Genomic DNA, 22,686 nt, shown 5'->3' with positions numbered 1-22,686 from the left:
GGGAGTGTGGATCCTGTTGGGACTCGATGTTGGTGCACTTTTTCAGTGTGGCGACGTGGCGCGCTGTTTCCCCTTCCTATATAGAAAGAAAGGGAAAAAAAACAGTGTTTAATAGACTCTCTACTTATGCAGTGGTTGTATTTTTTTCCACTTTTTCTTCTCCTTTTCAACCATGATGTTAAAACCAACCCACTGGTATGAGTCACCTGAGCAGATGGTGAGTTTCCTCAAACCCTGGTTGCCATAATGAACTTTCCAGGGGTGCCAAATATATTGCTCATGCAGCACTAGTACTACGGTTCCTAATCTGATGTGATCGTCCAATTTAAACTTCTTTTTCCAGGTCAGAATCTCTGGGTGTTTCATGAATCACAGCTAGATCCAACACGTACTTATTTGACTCGGAACAATCAGTTCAGGTCAATCTTTAACCATGTCTGATCAAAGGTTTACTGATGTGGGTGCCGTCCTCCAAAGAACATTATTATTTTAATATGTATTTCTAAAGTACGTTATTGCTGTTATTGGTTTAGAAAATAATCACAGATGAGTTTCACACCTCACTGAAATATAATTCAGATCTGTCGAGGGTTTCTGATCTAAGGAGGGTGTGAGGGAGTAAAGAAATAAAGGGTACTGCATTTAAACATATATTTAAGATGGCATCTCAGGAATTAGATTTACCACTGTAAAGGGAGGAGTGTGGCTGGATAGCACATCACTCGACATAGGGATCATTTAGACCTAATTCAAGCGTTAAATCCCATGCCAAAAATGCTCTTTCCATTGACTATTTTGTAGCTCACAAATGTAGCTGAACAACATTGGTGTTTAATTTGCTTCCTATCCAGCTGGAGCAATGTTCTCAGGGTGGCACAGCAGGTCAAGTTGTGGCCTTATTGCTACAAGGTCTTGGGTTTGAGCCTGAGTTTAGTTCACTGTCTATGCAATGTTTTACATGTTCTCTTTTTATTCATCTGGGTTATCTGATGGTTCCTTTAAAAGTTTCCTTCACAATCCAAAAGCATGCTGATGATTAAATCAACTCTACTTTTAAGCCTTAACACAATAAGGTTTTGGGACAAGTTGGAAAAAATAGAGACTATACAGTATGCTTTAATCAAAGCAAACGTTTTGATACCAGCATCTCTTAACTGATTGACCACTTTTAAAAAAAAAAAATTATACAGATATACATTTTAGCCCAATTGTTGTCTGGTGTGTGTAAGTGTGGCAGTGTGGGCGTTTGTTGGGATGCAGCTTCAGAAACCACTCCCTGTCCTTGATATGGCTTGCAAGAACATTGTGAATAAGCCATAACCCGAACATTTGGATTAAGTTTTTAAAATGTTCTCTTTATCAGACTTCAGAACACCAAAGTCAAGGATTTGTCATGAATTATTCATTCCTACCATCCTCTGTTGCCTTAGACGATGAGGTCATCATCCAGTGAAGCATAAGAATAGAAGCTAACTCCAGCACTTCCTGTGGAGTTGCCCATGAGCTTTGTTTCTTTGCTTATTTTATACAAAGCACTCATTTCTGCAAGATTTGGCAGAATTCAATTTAGAGCTTGTAACACTGGAATTTACCTCCATATGGAGCTTTAAAAGGTCACAGGTCAAAAGTAAGACAGAGCTTCAACAGGAAATACCACAGTAGCATATTAGCCTCAAGGCCAAATGGTTTTTACGGGGCAACCAGCGGGGAGTGGGTGTGTTGCTTCATGAAGTAAGCATATCTAGCTGTCAATTCTTGCTAAATGTTTAACGTCTTATGCAACACAATGTTTAAGATAGATAATCCCCTCCCTTATTATCAGTATAGCTCTCAAAGTGTAGGGAAATCTCTGCGTGTTGTCCTTTTTGACCAGCAAGCAAATTCTTAGTCACCCACAGTGCTGATCTGAAGTCACTCAAAAACGATGTAGAAATCACTCAGCTGGAATTTCAAAGAATTGTTTAAAAAAAAAAAAAAAAAAAAAAAGGCTATAATGGCGATAATGATCAGAAGAACCAGTCCATTACCTAAAGAGTTTCCTTTAACGCATGTCTGTGTGATGATGTTTAAAAGTTTCCATGATCAGGTCATGCTTGTGCTCAGTGGTGGAGTCAGCACTGGTGGGGCTCTCAGGACAATTAGCATATGTGAAGAGCTTAGCACATTAACAAGCAAGCATCAGGACAAAAACAAGGCTAGCATTAAGCAGCTGATAAGCACCGGTTCATGAAATAGAATAATGAAAAATAATTTAAAATGTAGTGTTTCACTCCTATGTTTGCGCTGAAATGGTTGCCCTAAGGCTGACTATGGTTTTACATAATAACATACCTCATAATTACACATTTCAAAGATTTTCTGTGTCCTTTTGTATAGCTCTTATAATTTGAATTCCTGTTGTAACATTGAAAAATATAACTGTGATATAATTAATTATATTGTCGTAGCTGGAAACCTGCCACACTTCCAAATCTATAATATTTCAACTCTTTGCCTGTATTTCTGTAAAACTGACCTGAATTCTACAATGTTTTTGGAAAAATTATTATAATTATATAAACCAGGCAGCAGTAACTGAGCATGCTGGGTCTGGGGTGATCCTAAAAGCGGTTTCGTCAAAGCCTGAAACTTCATTTGGGATTTCCTGCTTGCAGAGCGAGATGATCTCCCTAAGGATTGCAAGGCTCAGAGATGAATTTACCAGGACATGAATGCTCAGTTTGCTGACTGCAGTAATTCTACAATATCCACAAGCTTATTTAAAAATGTCTATAAATATATTATTTAACTTTCATTTATTTTTAACCAATAAAATAGTATATATAAATATAAATAAATAAATAAATAAAGTGGTTTAATTACCTCACTGACCCTTCTATAACTCCAACCTTTAAAAAAAAAAATGCTCGTATTTCCAGAGCTAGTCAGCTAGCGGACTAGATGAACTAGCATTCATTTAATGACAAAAATGGAATTATGGCATCATATTCCCAGGTTTTTGATTTAATACAGTATTAGTATTTTTCTCAGGTAGCGTTGTGTCTAGAGGTTTCTATATATCGAGATTTCCATTTATCAGGTTTACCAGCTCCAAACGAAGGTCATGGAAATGATCCGATATCCTCCAATCATTTTTATATTCATAGTATTATATTGTTAATTTGCATATCAAAACATTGTGTATAGAAGTCATGTTTATGAAGACAAGAAGCAGTAGTAGTGAGGGGTTGGGGAGAAAAGTAAATCACAAAGAGTTTAGTACAAACAAAAAAAAAAGTGCATTTTTGGCTGAAACATTGCTGATGAATGATTTTTCTTGTGAACAACAGTAAACTATGATTAGCCATTTGAAGTGATGATGGTTGGTGATTGGTTGTTGGGAACAACAGAACTTATTTGATCGGATTATATCAGTGATTTATTTGGGAACCATGGTGATTAGTGATTGGTATTTAGGAACAAGGTTGATCTGTGATTAGATTTTGGAAACATGTTTTCTTAATATGTATTCGTTGGGTGCAATGGTGATCAGTGACTGGCCTTCAGAAATAATGGTGATTAGTAATTTGTCATTAGGTATAAAGGTTATTAGTGGTCATCTAGAACAGTGGTGATTAGTGATGTGGGACAATCCAGAGGAATGATGCACTATCAACCAGTTTTGTGTACAGAGCCAAATTAAACTGCATTGATACATGCCCTTTCTCATTTACTGAAACTAGTGGAGTAGCTGGGACTGCAAGAGAGCTGGGATTGCAGGGCTGAAATGGCGGGCGGGGCGGCAGGGCAGATAAAACACAGTGAACCAAGTGGGGTATAGGTTATAACAGTCTCAGTCAGGCATTTTCATAGATTTTGTCTAAATTGTGCAAGATGTGGAGATGTGTGTGGAAACTTGATACAAATGCAGATGTATGGAAAGAGGATCTGTATATATGATTTTATTCATGCTTTGTACTTTAAATGTTGCTTGCATCACTTCCTGTGCTGGTAATGATTCTTTTTCTCTTACCGGTTTACACTGGTTTGTGTCTTAGGCAGGGATGAAGTGCCATTTCAAGTATCACATGAAACTAAGTGACTCAGACGTACACACACACACACACACACACACACACACACACACACACACACACACACACACACACACACACACTTTGTCTCTCCCATTCCCGAGGCCCTTCTCATGAACTGTACTCCTGTATTACTGTTTGTTGTTCTCCAGTACTTTCTAGTCACTATTCTAAATAGTGTTTTCTGTGTATATTGGCACATCATTAATAAATAATAAAAACATAATCCACTTATTGCTTTTAAAGTGATCCGTATCATTGTTAATAATATTTTAAGTAAAAAAAGACTTCTGTTGTATGGTTACACCTTTAAAGGGTTCTTTCCTCTGTAGTGGGGTTCTTATTAGGGCTGAAACAAATACTTGAGTAATTCCAATACAAGAAATCATTAAAGCAAATAACTTTGTTTGTTAGATTTAACTACACACGGGGCAACGTATTTCCCCGAAGACCATTATTACTGATGCACCACCCGCTAAACTCTGGAGTGTTCTAGACAGGAAAACAAGACGCTGCAGAATGAAAAAAGGGAGGAATGGGGAGAAAACAGCAAGGGTCAAGGAGAAGATTCATATAAAAGTCCGTTTCCGCCACAGAAAAATTGCCTAATTCTGACTTTTTTCCTTGTAATTCTGTCTTTATTTCTCGCTATTCCGACTTTTTTGCTAATCGTGCAGCGTCACTCCCTCTGTAGTGCCAGAAAGCTTTACACATTTAAAATTAAATAGGCTGCAATCAATAGAATCGCATTGCATCAAACGAAGTCTCTGATTAAACCTTTTCTGAAGAGTAATTTTAATGTAGTTCATGAGATGGTTTCTAGCTAAACATCTGTAACCAAATTCCTTGTGTGTGTCCCCACACTTGGCCAATAAACTTGATTTTGATTACGATTTAAGCATTTTCTAACAGGAAAACTCCATTTTAAGGGTGAACCTCAAAGTTTTAGAAATGTTAGAAAGTTTTACTTGAAAGGGAGTTTTTCCAATTCCATCTAGTCAGAAACCCTTTTTGGGTAAAAAAACTTTGTTGTATTGTTAAATCCATAAGTGTTCCCCTAAGAAGGATAAACCAATAAAGATGGCGAAAGGAACTTCACTCCTGCTTGCAGTCCCAGGCACTGCTTTTTTCTTATGTGTTACTAAAAGTTCGGCTCATGCTGTCAGTAAAGTCTTTAATCATCCTCTATTAAAGCAACACTAACAGAGATGTCCGTTTGAAAGAGGCCATAAAAAACAATGAGGCCTGGTTTTATTCTCACACCTCAGGGCTCGGAGAACCTGAAGGAGAAGCTTCACAATGAACATTGGGAAACTGTTTAATAATTATCTGTGTAAAGCTGCTTTGAGACAATGTTCATTGTTGAAAGCAGTACACAAATAAAAATGAATTATATTAAATAACAATGTTTGCAGGCCATTGCTTGCTTTAAGTATACAGAGCAAGTCATGTTGCATAGGGTTTTGAGACAGCGGTTAGCACAGCGAGCATACATTTCACACACACATCCTGAATGTTCTCCATGAGCTATGACTAATTTATCTTTTTAGATGCCCTTCTCCCACTTCAAGAACATATACACACACAGCATGAGCCTAATGCCATGTATGGCTTTGGATCTGATCTTCAATGACTTATAGGGGCATAGCATAAACATATGTAGAACATATAGATATTATACATGAGTGTATAGATGTATGTGTGTATATATAAAATATTTAATGTTTTTATTTAAATGTTACAATTGGTTCAATGTTAAATATTTTCTTTATTTGAATATTTATTAATTTTTTTGTTAGAGCCATTTATCAAAATGTAATTCATGTATTAAAAGAAATAGCCTTGTTCCAAATTATTTTGGAATGATAAAAAATAAAGAATAAAAAAAGACATGTTCATAACACTTGTGAACAAAATCATCATTATGCATTGCCACTACATAACAGGCATGCAAATGAGATATTAGATACTTAGATTTGAGATAAAACAAATATTTAAATCATATCCTTGACTTAACACAAAAGCACAGGATACTTCAGTCATGGTCAAAACTTAGTAACACAAAGGCATGAGATGATTAAGATATGAGCACTACATTAGAATGCAAAGGAATGAGATGATTAAGTAATGTCTATATTGAGGCTTGCAACTATTTTCCGAGCACTATAGTAGATCTCTTACTTTTAAAACATTTTCTATATTATTTTGTAAATTATTACTGCTATTTGATCTACTTAATATGTGAAGGATTTGGAGATGTGGTGCTGGAACCCATTTTATAATCAGAAAAAACTATTTTGCCAAGTTTGTTTGCACTTTTGTTTGCATTTTGTGAAGTTCTTTTCATATTTAATGACCGATGGCAATGCAGGTTCTGGTCAGGGTTGAAATTTTTGTCTCTGTGGTAAATGGGTATAAAAAAAATTTGGATTATAGACTAAAACCTTAAGTTTCTGGAAAGGTCAGAAGTTGGGAAATTGCAACTTTCCCTCTTGTTTAAATGAATTTGTTGAGGTTCTTTTAGCAAGAACATGTTTAGTCTTAAATGAAGAACTTTTCATTGACTAGATATTTGCATCTACATTAAAGTATATGGCAGACTCCCCTTTCCAGAGTGACTTACAAAGATCTAATTGATCCAAATGAGCAGTCGAGGGTTAAGGGTATTGCTTCAGGGAGCACGAGTGAGCGCTTGGTAGTTTAGGGATTTGAGTTCAAAATCTTCCAAACAGAAATCCAGCGTCTTAACCACTGGGATATACCTCTTCCACTTTTCCTAACACTTAATTGCCCAGTCTCTTTCATCTGATGTAATTTCTACATGCTTTAATTTCTTGTTTATTATTTTATCCTCAGTAGGCTCTAGTACTCATCCACCATAGTTATACTGAGCTTCAGAAATGGACATTGTAATCCTTCTCAATTATCGCATTTTTATGGCGGTGCACCTTTAGTATTTTTATCTTAAGTTTGTAATCTAGCGTATCAGTGTAGATTTATTCATTGCTAGAGACTCCAAGCACTTTTGTACGTCATTCTGGATAAGGGCTAAATGGCACAAATATGAACATACACCACATTCTTTTCGGAGAAAGTACTGTATGATGGAAGTATAATGGAAATTCACTTGATAAAGAGATGTTATTTTGGTGCGATGAGATTCAGCACAAGTGGAATAACTCTCCACCATATATATATGTTTGGCATTAATTTTTGAATGAACATGGTTTATGCTACACAAATGTAAAGGGCCTATGCAGAGAAAGAAGCTGTGGTGGTAACCATTGGAGAACTTGTGGAACGGAGTGAATCTTGGATATAAAGTGAAACTAAAATTATTAACTTTTATAGGACCTTTTTTTTAAATCCTTACGAACCTTAATTCACTATAATTCACATAATTATAAAAATAGTTTGGTAGTAAAAGTGTGTAATTGTGATTTTTGTGTTTTAAAACTTGAGGTTTTAGCAACAGGGAGGAAATGGCAAGCAGCAGGTTATCAAAATATATTCCAGGTTCCAAACAGGTTATTTTAAATGAAAGCATAGAAAATTCCAGATTTCTTAAAGAATATTGTGCAAGTTAAAAAAAAAAATAAACCCACAACAGGGTGTGGTGTTATAGGAAAATATACAATTATTAACTGGAGCTTTTTTACATGTACCGCATATGTCCTGAAGTGTTTTTCAACAGAAATTTGCAAATTATTCAACAACACGTCATACTTTGCCTGTAATTATGTTTAATGCTGGGAACATTTTCCAGCTGTTTTAGTCAACAAGATGCTAAAAGCAGAATAGATGCAGTGCAGTAGTTCCTTTACTTCTGACAAAGAGCTGACAGTGGAGAATCTTTGAGTGTTGTTAAATGAACAACTTCTAAAAGAAGACATCAGTCATATTTGAACAACACCTGTCAACCAATGAGAATGAGGAACTTTTGAGGAGCTTTTTTTTGTTTGCACTGTTGATATTGTGCATGCATACCTAGCAAATCTGTGAAGTGTTAGTCTCTGACTAATTTGTGTTCCTGACATGTCTAGGAACTTACTAGAACTATTACTAGAAATGTTTCTTACTGTCCGAGTACAAAATGTGACCCTAGTGACCTTTTATCAGATCTCATCATACACCTCCCCCCTATGCATACAGATTCCAGCTCTGTGTTTCTCTCCTCTCTGCCCTGCATTCATCATGCTCTTCTCTTGCTCAAAGCATTTTAAACAAACGGGCAGGAATGTTCCCTTTCCCCCCTCCCTGGATCCCTACCAGAGCCTACACCCTATTGAGAATACTTTCACAAGTGAGGCTCTTAACACAGATTTGGATCGTCTCTTTTGTATATCTTGTGAAATTTTGGCTTTTTCAGGAATACAAACAGGTTAATAAAGAGCTGGCATGGTTCCCAATGCCGACTTCAGCGTTGGCACAGTGACTCATGCAGGCAAGTGCCCTGAGCTGTGAAGCACAAGCAATGCAAACTGTACTTTTTGATTAAAAACCAAAAGCAGAATGTGAATTGCTGTTAATCTTTAACTCTTTGTGGATGCGCTAAACCCACTCACTAGCATGGATTAGTGTGTATGTGTTTGCGTGTATAAATTCAGATATATTCAGATGCAAATTACTACATTTTATAACCACCACACCGCTGATTTGACGAATCTTGACCAAACATCACATACATACAGTTTTTTTTCATCTCACATATCTAAATTTTGTATGTGTGTTTTGTCCAGCAAGGACAGCCGAAGTCCTGGACGAGTTCAGGCGCCTCTATGAGCAGCAATACGCCGTGGCACTTTTTAACAAGGTGCGCTATGACGTGGAGGGAGGAGGAGGACCTCAACCTCAGCTCCTGCACCGCAAGGTAATTCCTCCATCTTTACTTTCTTCGCAATGTGTCATGACTTGCCAAGTGCACTCCATGGGAAAAAGACAGTTTGCCAGGAAACCCCTGTCATGCCATCTGTGCAGTTTTGAGCTGGTTCTTGGCTGGCTGACTTTTCATTCTTGACAGTAATGAAGGATTACCTGCACCACTGTTTGTGCTGTTGTGAAAACCTGCTTTAAAATCTGCATGATTATCTACTGTAGCTATCTAACGAATTTAGCGTACAAAATATCCAGATAATCATTTAAAATGACTGAATGATTGCAACTGTTTGCATCTTAATATTTGACTGTTAATAATAAGTTAGTTGCTATAAATAAGATTACTGAAATGGGTGGTTAACACCGTTGACTAGCTTCAGAGGCTCTCTTATCTGTCTTTGAACATTTCGGCCTTGAATATTTATGTCGCCAATCTAGCTAACCTTTGGTCCAATAAGCCATCTTCAGCTAAATAATTTGCATAAATACAGTTAATTAAATCAAACACTATAAAGCATTAGCTACAGAAGCCAAGCTGGTTCATGTCTAGACAAGTAGAGTTGCTAAATTTTGTTTTTTTTCCATGTTCATGATTATTTAGCACCTAGAGTTCTATCCTTTGTACTAACTAAAGTACTCCCAGGGAGTAATTTTTGTGTACAGTAAAAAATTATGGGAAAACAAATTTTTGCATGTAACATATTTTGAAGTTGACCTTAATAGAATCGATAGGTAGCTTGGAATTTGCTCTCATTTTGCTTTTATTGTAATGTTTTCAGGTGCCTCTAGAGAACAAGTCGATCTTCTCAGGCATGCTGCTGCAGTTTATAGAGGAGAACAAAAAATGGCGGAATCGTTTTCTTTTCGTCCCAGATTCATACAGGATCAGCTACTACGAAAGCAAGCAGGTAACTAGCAGGGGGGCGATTTGGGAACAAAGACAATTTGCAGACTGGGTCATTCACTTTAAATTGAATATGCAGTTTTGCATAAATGCCATGGACAAATAATGTTACCATAAACTGTGTCTCTGAAACTGTGCTGGAGTATCGTTTTTCTTCCAAAAAATATTCCCTCAGCAAAACATAGCAATGTATTTATTTTATGTAGTGCTGCAACTAACAATTATTTTGTTAATTAATTAATCAGACGATTATTATTATTTTATTCTTTCAAATAAATGATTAATCTGGTTAAAAAAATCTTAGATGTTTTGCTTAAAACTAATTACTTTAATTAAGGGTATTTAAGTAGAAAAGTGTACTTAGAAAAATGCAAAAGCTACATATTGAGTTTAATTATCTTTTAATTTAGACATTTTAAAGCTTATATTGGCTGCTTGTTGAGGGGGATTCTCCTTGGAACACAGTCACTCATGCTGGGTTGAAAAAAGGACAGCAGTTGAGTACAATTTGTGTAAATTAACATTTGTATTATTTTAAGTTGTTTAGTAGCAAGTTGACAACCTTAAAATATTCAATATAAAATATAAGGCAACATTCTTTTGACAATTGTTGTTGAAAAAAATACACAGACATTTAGTTTAGTTGTAAAGATATAAGCATGTAGAATTAATAATTATAATTAACTAATAATTAATTTAATGTAGTATAATAATTAAATGATATATGCATAAATTAAATATACAAACTTTGTATACAAGCATTTGAATGTAGTAAAGCCGCAGTAAATCACGTAAATCACAGATAAGTCACTGTTTTTGTAGACAAATGCTATAAAAAGAGAATGGACCAGAGAAGTACAGCGAGCTTACAGGCTTAATTATAAAAAGGAAAGTTTTATGCATTGGTGTACAAATGCATAAGCATTTGTTAAAAACCACAGTATTGGCTAAAATTTGTATCGTTTACTGCTGCCTTTATTTGCTGCTTTCAGATTTAGTGTTTGTTTGCAGTGAATCTGTTCTGTCGTTACTCACGAGCGAGCTGATTGCGCAACCTGATGCTCGTAAGTCATGATAGAACAGATCCAGTGCGACTGTCCTGAAGTTATCAAACAAACAGTTTACACAATAGCGCTTTATTAAACTCTACCATTTTCACATGATTAGGATTATACAGTTTTTGCTTTCCGTGCTGATGTTTCACCTTCATCTGTGAAACCAGTGTTTTCTTTTCATGTGCTCGTGCATTGCTATGGTACCTATGGTACTTCCATGCTCAGGCTTCTTTGTTGTGTTTAATATAAAATGCTCCCATGCCTTGGATGACTTGGGACGCACACTTTTTCCTGCTGCCGGTTGACCCTGTACACTCCACCATTTTGCAAGTGGCTGTGTTATCTTACCACCATACCTATCAGACTTTTCCTGTTGCAGCTGGTGGTTCATTAAGTCTAATGTAAATAAAGACTATAATGTCCTGTTGTTGACTGCATTCATTCCTATGAATCATTTTAGGTTTTAAAACAAAGGAGTAAAAAGGTGTGTGTGTGTGTGTGTGTGTGTGTGTGTGTGTGCGTGTGTGTGTGTGTGCGTGTGTGTAAACACTGGTCAATTATCACAGATGTAGCGTAGTAATGCCACACATCGCTAATTCAAGATTCATTTGTTGAGCTACCAGCTAAACTAAGCCTACAAGATACCATGCTAGCCCACGCAGCTGTAGCAGCAACATTTTCATTCATTTCTGTAAATTTTACATTGTGTGACTTTAGCGCTCATTGTATGACACCTGTTTTACCCTCTAATGTCCATTAGAATTAATGGTACCCTTGAAAAAAAATGGGAAAAGACTTTCAAAGTGTTTTGAAACATATGAGGGAAATCTAATCTTTTAAATCTTAAATGGATTAAATGTATTATAAAATAAAATATATAGGCACCCCTAGATTTTCTGCACAAAATGAAACTTATTAATTCAATTGATTAAATAGGGATGCTTGTCCCTAACTTATTGGGACACCTTATACCCTTATTCCTTTATACAGGACATCTCAGGATGCTGTATAATTAAAAAAAAATGCATTCACTTGAACTTAGAAACCCAAACATGTCCCAGCTTGGCAATGCCCCTGTGCACAAAGTGAGCTTAATGAAGATATGGTGTTTAAGAGGAACATCTTGAGTGGCCTGCTATAGAGCTCTGATCTCAACCCTACTGAACACCATTGGGATGAACTAGAATGCTGACTACACCCCAGGCCTCCTCACCTCACCTACATCACTACCTGAATTTACTAACACCCTTGTGGCTGATGTCCACAAGCACACACTAATATCTAGGAGAAAAGTAGAGGGAGTTATAAAAGCAATTTGGGACTAAATGTGGAATGCAATGCTCAAAAAGCCCATGTGATTTATGACCAGGTGTCCGCAAACTTTTGGCAATATAGTGTATAAGGAGACAGTTTTATTTTGTTAAAATAAAAGTTTTTCTCCCTGGATCATTGTTAACAGTAAATGGTAGATTTTTGAGCAAAATATCTGACATTTAAAAGGTGCAAATGGAAATAAAGCAAATCTAATATAATATTTGGGAGCTTAAATGCAGACTGTCCATTCTTCTAATTGCATATTGTAATGCAAATGCTTATAGTTTTCTAGATTCTAACACAAATAGCTTTTGCGCAACAAAGCTGGTGGATTTAATATAAATAAAAGCATGATTACACTGAAAAGAGCCTGTTAAATTGTGCTGTAAAGTTTTTTTTTTTTTTCTTTAGAGGCTCCAGGGGCTGAATTAAATGCAGTACCTAGATATTAGTTTGAAAATATGACCAAGAAGTGGGTCATGGTTGCATCCTCCAGCAAGTAATGATCCAAAACTTACATTTTAATTCACACAAATATCACAACAACCACAGAATCAAACTCTTGGCATGGCTCTTCCAGTCTTTTAGTCCTAATTTCTGTCCAAAAGACAGAGGACCATGAAGGTTGTTTGATTTTGTATTAAGGAATAATCTGAGATTTCTTGCTTTGTAATCTGTAGTTTCATGAACCATTCTAGAAGACAATTCTGTCAATTGTGAATTACCTGGTAATTTAATTTATTCTAATAATATAGTAGTAAATGTTCATCTTTATTTAAATTAATGGTAGAGGCCCCTTATGACTAAGCTAATTTAACACTGATACATTTTTGTCATAATTGTTTTATCCATGTCCATGTTTACCAATACTGATCACTGGAGATGCTAATTTTAATCATGAAATATAAAAAGGCATTTGTTTTTATTTGTATCCAGGCCCATGATCGAGGGCTTCAGCCCAAAGGAAGCATCAACTGTGCTGGTTACAAAGTGCTGATTTCACTGGATAAGTATGTGGAGCTTCTGGACACCAGCCTTCCTGGTAAGACAGCAAGATGTTTCAAGTCAAGTCATGCAGGCTTTTATTGTCATTCCAAATATACACCGATCAGGCATAAATTTATAGCCACCTCCTAACATTGTGTTGGTCCACCTTTTGCTGCCCAAACAGTCCTGACCTGCATTAGGAGCAATTAAATTCTTCACAAATGTGAGCTACAGAAGCTCGTCTATTGGATCGGACCACACGAGCCAATCTTCACTTCCCGCTTGCATCAATGACCCTCGGCTGCTTATGACCCTGTCGCCGGTTCACCACTGTTCCTTCCTTGGACCACTTGGATACTGACCACTGCAGACTGGGAACATCCCACAAGAGATGCAGTCAAACTTTCTTTCAACGCATCAGTTTTCTAGACAAAATGTTCACTTGCTGCCTAATAATATCCCACCCACTAACAGGTGCTATGATCAAGAGACAATCAGTATTATTCACTTCACCTGTCATACAGTTATGCCTGGTCAGTGTATACATTACAGTGCAGAGTGAAACAAAACAGCTTTCCCACAAGACCAAGGTGCTACATAAAACTACATAAACGAACAAAAGATGACACAAAACTAGCTAGAACACTTTATAAAGTGCACATGAGCAACATTTAGTGCAAAACAGCACCAGACAGTGAAACTAGACCAGACCAGACCAGTCCAGTCCAGTTCAGTTTAGTTTAAACAGCAGTTTTGTGTTTTTCTGTCTCTGACTTCTTAGCAATGTTGTCATGTTTGCACTAATCATGCAGTACCAGGGTAAATGATAGTATAATCCACTAGAAATAAAATGACTTGAATGAATCAAGCTGAAAATTGCAGGTGGTAGGAATTGTGGGCATCTGTGAGAGTGAGGAAATTAAGATGACGTTTGGAAATGGAGAAATGCGGAACGAGGTATTGAGGGAAGTCATGGTCTTGTAGCACGTAATCCCATAGCATGTGGCGCTTGACTCATGCTACAGTGGCTGAAGCGGCTTTAATGTTGACTGGTGTTAAACAGATTCTTTACCCATCATAGTGGAGAATTTCATTTCATTCATCTACATTTCTGTGGTGTGTGTGTGTGTGTGTGTCCCCTCAAGATGTAAAAGCTAAAGCGAGCAGTTCTCCCTTCCTGAAATGTGCTACGCAGTACCCGCTCATCCTTTGGCACCCATACGCACGCCATCACTACTTCTGCGCAGCCACAGAGAAAGAGCAAGAGAAGTGGCATGCTGTGTTTCAGGATTGTATCCGACATACCAACAACGGTGAGTCACTGAGCAAGATGATGCAGTGTGTTTCAAATAGGTGTGTGGGGGAATAAACAGTGAAAACTTTTCTTTGATGTGCCTAATTACATGCCTGAATCTGAGTAATGTCTTCTGTGAGCTCCATGTTCCAGGACTTCTTGGCCGCTTATCTCATTTCATCATGACCCTTTATGTCTACAATAATTAATCAAATAAGGCAGATAGTCGATTAGGGTGATAACACTGGATTATTTTACAGGCCACAGGATATATGAACAGGAGGGAAATTTGATCAGAGCTTTGTATACAGTAAAAATTCTTTTCAAATGATGGAGAATAGAAAGAATTCTGTAGCTCAAGGCTATGAGACGGAAAGAGAGCTTGATGAAGATGAGGTCAACATGTACTGTTAGCATGCAGAAACTGGAACGAAATATTATTAGCTGTAGTAGTTTAACAACGAATACTTGACATTTTAAAGGCAATGATTCATTCTTACATTTTTATTGTTTTCATTTGTAATTAGATCTAAAAGAATCTGCGACATTATTCTCAAACTGTTACTATACACTCATCATCCATTTTACGAGGAACACCTGCTCATTCATTCAATAATCTATTCTGTCAATCATGTGGCAACAAAGCAATACATAATACATACAGAGACATACCAAGAGCTTCAGTTAATGTCCACATTAAACAACAGATTGAGTGAAAATGTGACTATGGCATGGTTGTTAGTACTAAACCGGCTGGTCAAAATATTTCAGAAACATCTAGAACTGTGAGCACTAGTTTTTGGGACATCAAAGGTTAATGAATAGACTGGTTTGAGCTGACAGAAAGGCAATGGTAAATCAAATAACCACTCTTTACACACTTGATGAGCAGATAAGCAGCTCCAACAGCAAAAGAATTCGACAGGTTTCAGTCTTGCCAGTTGAGAATTTGAGGCTTGAGTGTGTAATGACTTAAAACTGGACAGGTGACCTTTTTATAATCTAGAACCTGGTTATGAGAGTTACTATAGTCTACCTGTCCTGTCAATCCAGTCTGGTCATTCTCCTCTGACCTCTCCCATCAACAAGCTGTTTGACCGGATATCATTCTTTGGAAAAATCGCTGAAGAGCACTATTTTCTGATCTACTCCACAACAGTCGAGTTATTGAGATTCATAGATTGATTCATATTTCTCCCGCTCTTATGTTTAATGTGAGCATTAACTGAAGCTCTTGTTGCTCTGATGCTACTTGATTGCTAGACTGGGTAACTGCATGAATTAGCAGGTGTACAGATTTTAAATATTAATATTAATCCAGGTTGAGGTCACTTGTACTAAGAGAGATTGCATCAGAAATAGTATGGGCTGTATGAGGTAGATATAACAATTTCTCATACAATCTAGATGGTGGTTGGGACTTCTGAATGAAGGCTGATGTAATGAGAGACTCTGATTTGGTAACAATTGAGTTTTATAATTTCGTCATTTTTCTTTCTGTCCGTGTCACTCACTTTCTGTGGAAAAATGAAAGAGATCATTTTGTCTTGTCTAAACTTGGTGTTTGGTGAATCTTGGCCCACGGTGTTGCAAGTCTTGTTATTGTTTTTGAATTGCCTCTGACTCTCACAGTAAGCTGACTGACAGCAGTTTTTCTGAGCAACCCTGTAATGCCACACAAACAAGCCTACGCTTGTCAACTCTTAGTCTGAAAATCCGAAACCTTCCTACATTTTATTAATTCACACCTTTTATTTGGAGATTTCCTGAAATAAGGATGAACTTTTACCTTTTTTTTGATGGCACTAATAGTATACTATATCTTATTGATATTTTATTATTATTAGATCATTATAATATCTAGCTTTGATATTAGCTATATTTATTAACATGAACTATTTAAAAGGTATAAAATGTATATTTTCCTTTTATCTTTCATCCAAATGTCATCTATCTGACTTGTCTCTATGCATTTCTTTTTCTTATTTATTTTTCAAGTCTACCTTTTCATGTATAAATTTCAGGTTACAAATATTTAAACCAATAGTGTGAGAGAATATTTTTTAATCCAATCAGCAATAGATGTTATGATTTGTACATTTAAAAGTATTATTAATACAGGACAATGTTCCTATAAGGGATTTGCTAGTTTACTTGAATGTTTTTATGAATGAAACCAGAGAATTGGCATAGATGAGACATCAATGTCTTCATAGTTAATGTATGTCTGAAAGTGTCTTAAATATGAGCCTGGGGGAAAAAGTAATGCTCGACTTTGGTTGGATTTTCACAACATTCTTTGTCACTTTCTAACAATATTTGAGTCATTCTTGGGATGACTATTTTTTCATATATTTGAGTTATGTTTTAAAGTAGCAGAAGTTTTGCTACAGAAAAGAAACTAATAAATACTGTCTGGTATCAGAAGATTGCAATAAGCCTTCCTGTCTTTCAAAGATAAAAAGACATCATAACGTTTTATTTTTGACATCCAAATCATATAACATAAGAAATTACTTAAACGGATTATTTTAGATTCTTGAGGAATCGAGTGCAACAGTATCATCATTTGAAATGCACAGACTGTAGATTCAGTTGGACTGTCAGTGAGTTATATCCCACTGGTTTAAGATTATTTATTTCAGCCTACTTTATTATTTTAACACCTCATAAGCAATGATCAGAAACTCACAGATACGAATCAAAGCATAAATTATTAAACCATAGAGTAAGTTACAGGGGTTTTTTTTTTAAATAGGAGTTATACCTTTCAGTTTGCCATGTTTGGTGTTAAGAGAAACATCTAAGCGTTTTAAATATATTTTAAATCATGAATGTTTATACCACTGTAAGTTTATATTTTATGTAGTCGGCGTGTGTGTGTGTGTGTGTGTGTGTGTGCACATGCATGTGTATGTGTAGTTTAACCCACATTGTTCCTTTTATGCCATTAATAAGACTTTGAGATGTAACGCATGTGACTCGACACTCATAATTCAAACATGATGTTTGTTAGAGGCAAAAACCTTTCAGCGGATCAATTTATTATATAAGATTATAAGATGAAATGATTTCCAAATGTTATTCAGATTAGCTTTTACTAACCTTTACAGCATGCTGCTAAACTTTATGCTTCCTCATCAAAAGTGTGTAGGGAAAAGCTAGGATGTGAGAGAAAATACAAGTGCCAGCCTTTCAAACTTTGTGGCTTTGCTGCTCTATAAATTCTAGAGCTGAACCCCTCTCCCCCCTCTCTCTGCCTCTCAGCTAGAGTTCAGATTCCTTCATTCTGTCTGGGTGGGAGGCTACAGCGAAGCGAATGCACACTGGCAGTGGGAAAATGAGTGTGTGTATCCATGTGCATGCTTTCTTAAGCACAAATTTTCCCAAAAAAGGCCTGAGATCGATCTCAGTTTTTAACAAACACCCCCCCATTCCTATTGACCGAGGGCTTCTTGTAGTTTATCCTTCTTTAAATGTCAGTGTTTTAATCCAGCTATCTTTAAAGATGATAAAATGGACATCAAGGGATTCTGTAAGTGTCTCTGTGAATCCGTTTCTGGATTTAAGCCTTTGAATTGCTGTAAAAGGGGCTTAAGATTGCATTTTTAGGATTTAACTCTGTCCATTTAAAAGAAATGAAGACTTGAAAGGAAATATCTCAAATTTCTGATGTTGTTTAGTGCCTGGCTTTGATGTGTACAGTTCACACACACACATACACACACACACATACACAGACACAAACGCACACACTTTTTGTTACACTACTGAAGGTGCTATAAATTGAGTGTGTGCAATCCATTGGACGTATATTTGTTTTGCTCATTTCTGCTAGGGCTCTACAGCACACACATTTAAGGCGACATGTTCAGGCAAAATGTTAGGCACAGCCCCATAATTAAGATCGACTGGTTTTACGCAGTGCCAACACAACGGAAACACTTTGTCTTTCAGAGATTTTTAGTTTTGCATTTTTATCTCCATCGCACTGTTTTTGTTTCGCATGATTGGCACAATTTCATGAATGTATTTCACCCAGTCATGTCCACTTCCATTTTTTTCTGTGAGAGGATAAGGTAATAATGACTTGTCATTTTTCAGAAGTCATAATTATATTGCTTGTGTGAACTAGAAAGCTGCTCAGAAGCGCAGTGTAGAGCGTGGATGCTTCGGTAGGCATTTGGTAGTGAGTTTACTATATTACTGTGCTACAGACACACCCAACATTAGTAATAGTGCTGCATTACACACCTCCATCACAGACACTATGAAAGGTGAAGCTAAATGCATTCTTGAGGCAAGAAAACAAGTGTTGAATCCTAATCTTATCTGTAATTATGGCATGTCTGGTAAGGCCTGCTGGAAGTTTTTGAAGGTTCTGGAGTTTTTTTAAATAATAAAATATATAATTGAAAAACTGCTGCATATTAGAAGGAACTTGAACTTTGCATGCCATCCTTTATCCTTAGTTGTCCGTACTTTGGACACATACTTTATCATTTAGTTTAGTTTTTCCATAAATTTTACTTTGGTATTTTGTAAATATATAAAGTGCATACAAAGTATTGTGCCTGCCAAAAGCTTGGAAACGCCTACTTTTTTTAATGGTTTATGAGAGACACATGTATGTTCCTTATGTTTATATGCAACAATTTATGTAATATAATGAGATCAAGATTCACCACATGGTCCACATGGAATTGCATGGCGTTAAAGTATGGAATGGTAGTAGTGTTGGTTTAGTTTTCCTTTCACCCTAAATAATTCTCCAACTTTCCCTGCTCCAAAACAACACCAAACCATTAAGCTTCCACCTCCATGATTGACTGTGAGTGTGGTCAATCTGGTAACATCTTAAAGATGTGGGTGTTTCCAAACTCTTATTGGAAAAGGCTCTGTATGCCCAAATAATTTTTTTTATGCAGCATATAATTTAGGATATTAAAATGTAAAAAAGCTGAAGAGAAACAGTATATCATCAGATTTATTTTTAACAGTGAAATAAAATCATACGCTAAGGTTCTAGATTTGTAGTGGGTGTGTTGTATGCCTAATACGCACCTGTGTGCATTTATTTTTTTACAATATACATAGACCCTTACATTTTTATAATATATGTAATGATAAAATTATTAATTACCATATTCATTATTAATTATCTTATTTAAGATATGTTGATTTTTTTATCAATCCTTTTTTGCTGAATAAAAAATTCACAGGTTGAATTTATGTTTCATGAGAAAATGCAATACGTTTTTAAATATGGATTTTTTATTTTAAAAGTGTGAAGGACATAAACAGTAAATTGGGCAGTGAAAATGAGGTCATTAAAAACTAGCAGGTCGTACCTTTGAAATTTGTGTGTTTTATGTGATGCACATTAAGGTTTTCTTTGGGAGTGACGAGGATGGACAGGATCAGAAATGAGTTTATTAGAGGGACAGCGTATGTAGGACGTTTTGAAGACAAAGCGAGAGAGGCGAGATTTAGATGGTTTGGACATGTGCAGATGAGGGACAAAAAGGAGGAAAAGAGGAAGGCCAAGGAGGAGGTTTATGGATGTGGTGAGGGAAGACATGCAGGTAGTTGGTTTAAAAGAGGCAGATGTAGAGGACAGGGTGGTATGGAGACGGATGATCCACTGTGGCAACCCCTAATGGGAGAAGCCGAAAGAAGAAGAAGAAGAATGTGATGCACATTACAATAGCAGGTTATTAGAGAAGTAGAACTGCGATGTGGCCCTTATTTAAATAGAAACTTCCTGGAAGTGGGGTTGGGATTTTAATGGTGAAACTGAGTCTGAGCGCATAATTCAGGAGTGTGTTCAGTGAGTTATGCAGGTCGACAGGTCTGTGTGAAAATCTGCACGACTCCTCTGCTTCTCTCTTTTAACACCCGAATGAAGTGCGTAACTCAATACATGAAGTACACGCAGAGGAATGTGACTGTATCAGTCATTCCAGCAGCATGGCTGTCCTGGGCTCGACTTTCTCAGAGGCTCTTCTGAACTGAACAGGGGGTTGTGTTATTGCTGGAATGCTTCTGTGCTTCAGAAATGTGCTGGCAAATTGGAGGAATGGATATCAGAGAAACTCTGGACTCAAAGGATTCTCCAAGTCAAGCACTCATAATAGGATCTCATGATAAGATCAGCTGTGGGTTAAGAAAAAAATAATAAGCAATAGCTCATGCAGTTTTATAGAAGAATTATAAATGACAATTAGCGATTTATAAATAGCAATATTCAATTATGAATTTTGTGTATTTTTTTGTTTGTTTTTTTTATAGAAATTACAGGGAACCATTGCTGACCTTCTCTTTTCTCTTGTTATAAGTTAATGAGATTAAAAAAACTAAACTAAAAACTAAAACGTTACACAGAACATGAAAGGCTTTATTTCAGACTCTTACTGATCCTGGAGGTGCTTTAAAAAAAAAGTAAACTTCTCTTAAGAGAAAACTTCACTATATCAGTGGGTGCGTCTCAATCTTCTCCCTAGATAACGTGTTTGTGCACTAGGACCCTGATATACTAAACATGGTTCCAGGTGGCATGACCTTACCAGTAATTATTTTCAGTAAATAATTTCCCTTACTAGTAACTGTAAAGCCTCAACATATGATATTTAATTTTGGCATTATATAAATTTGTTAACTTTGTCACCGGTTTATGTCGTGGTGCTTCAAGCAGGATCTAATGCTAACTAATTGATTTGGGGAAAAAATGGTTAAACTGTAAAGACCACTTAAACAGTAAAGAATTGCTAAAATTGTAATTTATAGCTGCAACAACACAGTTGCCTGAGAGATTTTCGCAAACTGAGGAGCTTCAGAAAACGTTGTCATTTGTAGTATTGTAGCATTGTTGCTCCCTAATTTTTGCCATTTTGAAAGCTCTTAAAAAGGTCAACAACTAAATCAATACTTTGCCTCCTGAGCTGAGGAATTGGCTGAGAACTTTTTATCTGAACGTAAACATGTCATGTAGTCACAGTTGTTATGAACTGGCGCATTAATATAAGCATGTTCATTTTAATAGAAACCTAATTGACACCTACCAACCAGTCTGTTTTGAGAATTCAGCAGTGCTGTGGTGTAAGAAGAGTAGACACTCCTAATTGTTTTACAAATGATGGTGGGTAAGGTCTCAACTTGGTACACAATCTAGGGCCAAATTCCCAGATCTGTTTATAAAAAGCAACTTACTGTGATTGCAATTTAGCAGCTGGATCGTGTGTGTGTTTTTAACAGAACTTAGCTGTGAGAACTTTCACTGTGTTTGAGCTACACCCTGTCTACACTGTGGCCCCAATAAAGTCTCTAAGGGCAATTAATTTCCCAGGCCCTTGGTCAAGCTGCAGTCTTGGGTAATTAGGCATGTATCTGTCTTGTATTAACAGCTGGGAAACATCAAGATAAAGCGATGTGATGTGGAGTAAGCAAATCTCAAAAGTAGGAATTCTATTTTTCTGGTTAAAATCCTATTAATCTTCTTGATACAATTGTTTCCTAAAGTATGTGTAGTCTGTCAATTAGACTCCTTTGTTTCAACATATTTTAGACTTCACAGTAACTGATTAAATTCCCATTTATTTGTATAGTGTGTTTTTAACAATGGGTGTTGTTCCAGAGCAGCTTTAGAAATATAAAGAGGTTATGAAGTTCAATGTACAAGTTTAGTGCCTTAAAGTTTGTTTCTAATGAGCCAGTGACGAATGTGGCGAAGAAAATATGAGGAAGAATCCTTGAGAGGATCCAGATTTGAAAGAAAAAGCATCCACATCGAAGTTGCACATAATTTCCAGTCATTATAGTTTCATCATTGTTAAAGTGTACTGTTCAGTGAAGGGTGCTTAAATACAAAACTGTTCATGAAAACTTCGGTCCTAAGCCAATGTAGTGGACCGTTTATATTAACAACACATGCGTTTTTATTGATATCTAACCCTATTATTGGTGCTTAAACTGAGAGGGCAGTGTCAAAAATAGTATAAATTGGTATAAATGGTATAAATGGGATAAATTCAACATTTACATTTGTGGCATTTAGTCGATGCCTTTGTCCAGAACGACGTGCAATAAACGTGTATAAAAAGTATGCAAGCAACCATATTTCTCCTCCATTGGACAGAACAGTCACAGTTTTACATTTAAATTTTGGGTGAAAAGTATATCCACTTA

General features: G+C 36.3%; 1 protein-coding gene across 1 annotated transcript in view; it reads left to right on the top strand.

Moving 5' to 3' along the window:
- The window catches only part of niban2b (niban apoptosis regulator 2b), a 42,792-nt gene that overhangs the window by 526 nt on the left and 19,580 nt on the right, over positions 1-22,686 (top strand). Inside the window, exons 2-5 of the mRNA XM_046841585.1 lie at positions 8,813-8,943; positions 9,728-9,856; positions 13,158-13,263; positions 14,354-14,521. Coding sequence (XP_046697541.1) covers positions 8,813-8,943; positions 9,728-9,856; positions 13,158-13,263; positions 14,354-14,521 — 534 coding nt within the window. The remainder of the gene's footprint in view (positions 1-8,812; positions 8,944-9,727; positions 9,857-13,157; positions 13,264-14,353; positions 14,522-22,686) is intronic.

This window comes from Silurus meridionalis, chromosome 27, assembly GCF_014805685.1.
Source record: "Silurus meridionalis isolate SWU-2019-XX chromosome 27, ASM1480568v1, whole genome shotgun sequence".
In the NCBI taxonomy this organism is placed as follows: domain Eukaryota; kingdom Metazoa; phylum Chordata; class Actinopteri; order Siluriformes; family Siluridae; genus Silurus; species Silurus meridionalis.
The sequence above is the reverse complement of the archived record's forward strand: the minus strand, read 5'-3'. Positions and strand labels throughout refer to the sequence as shown.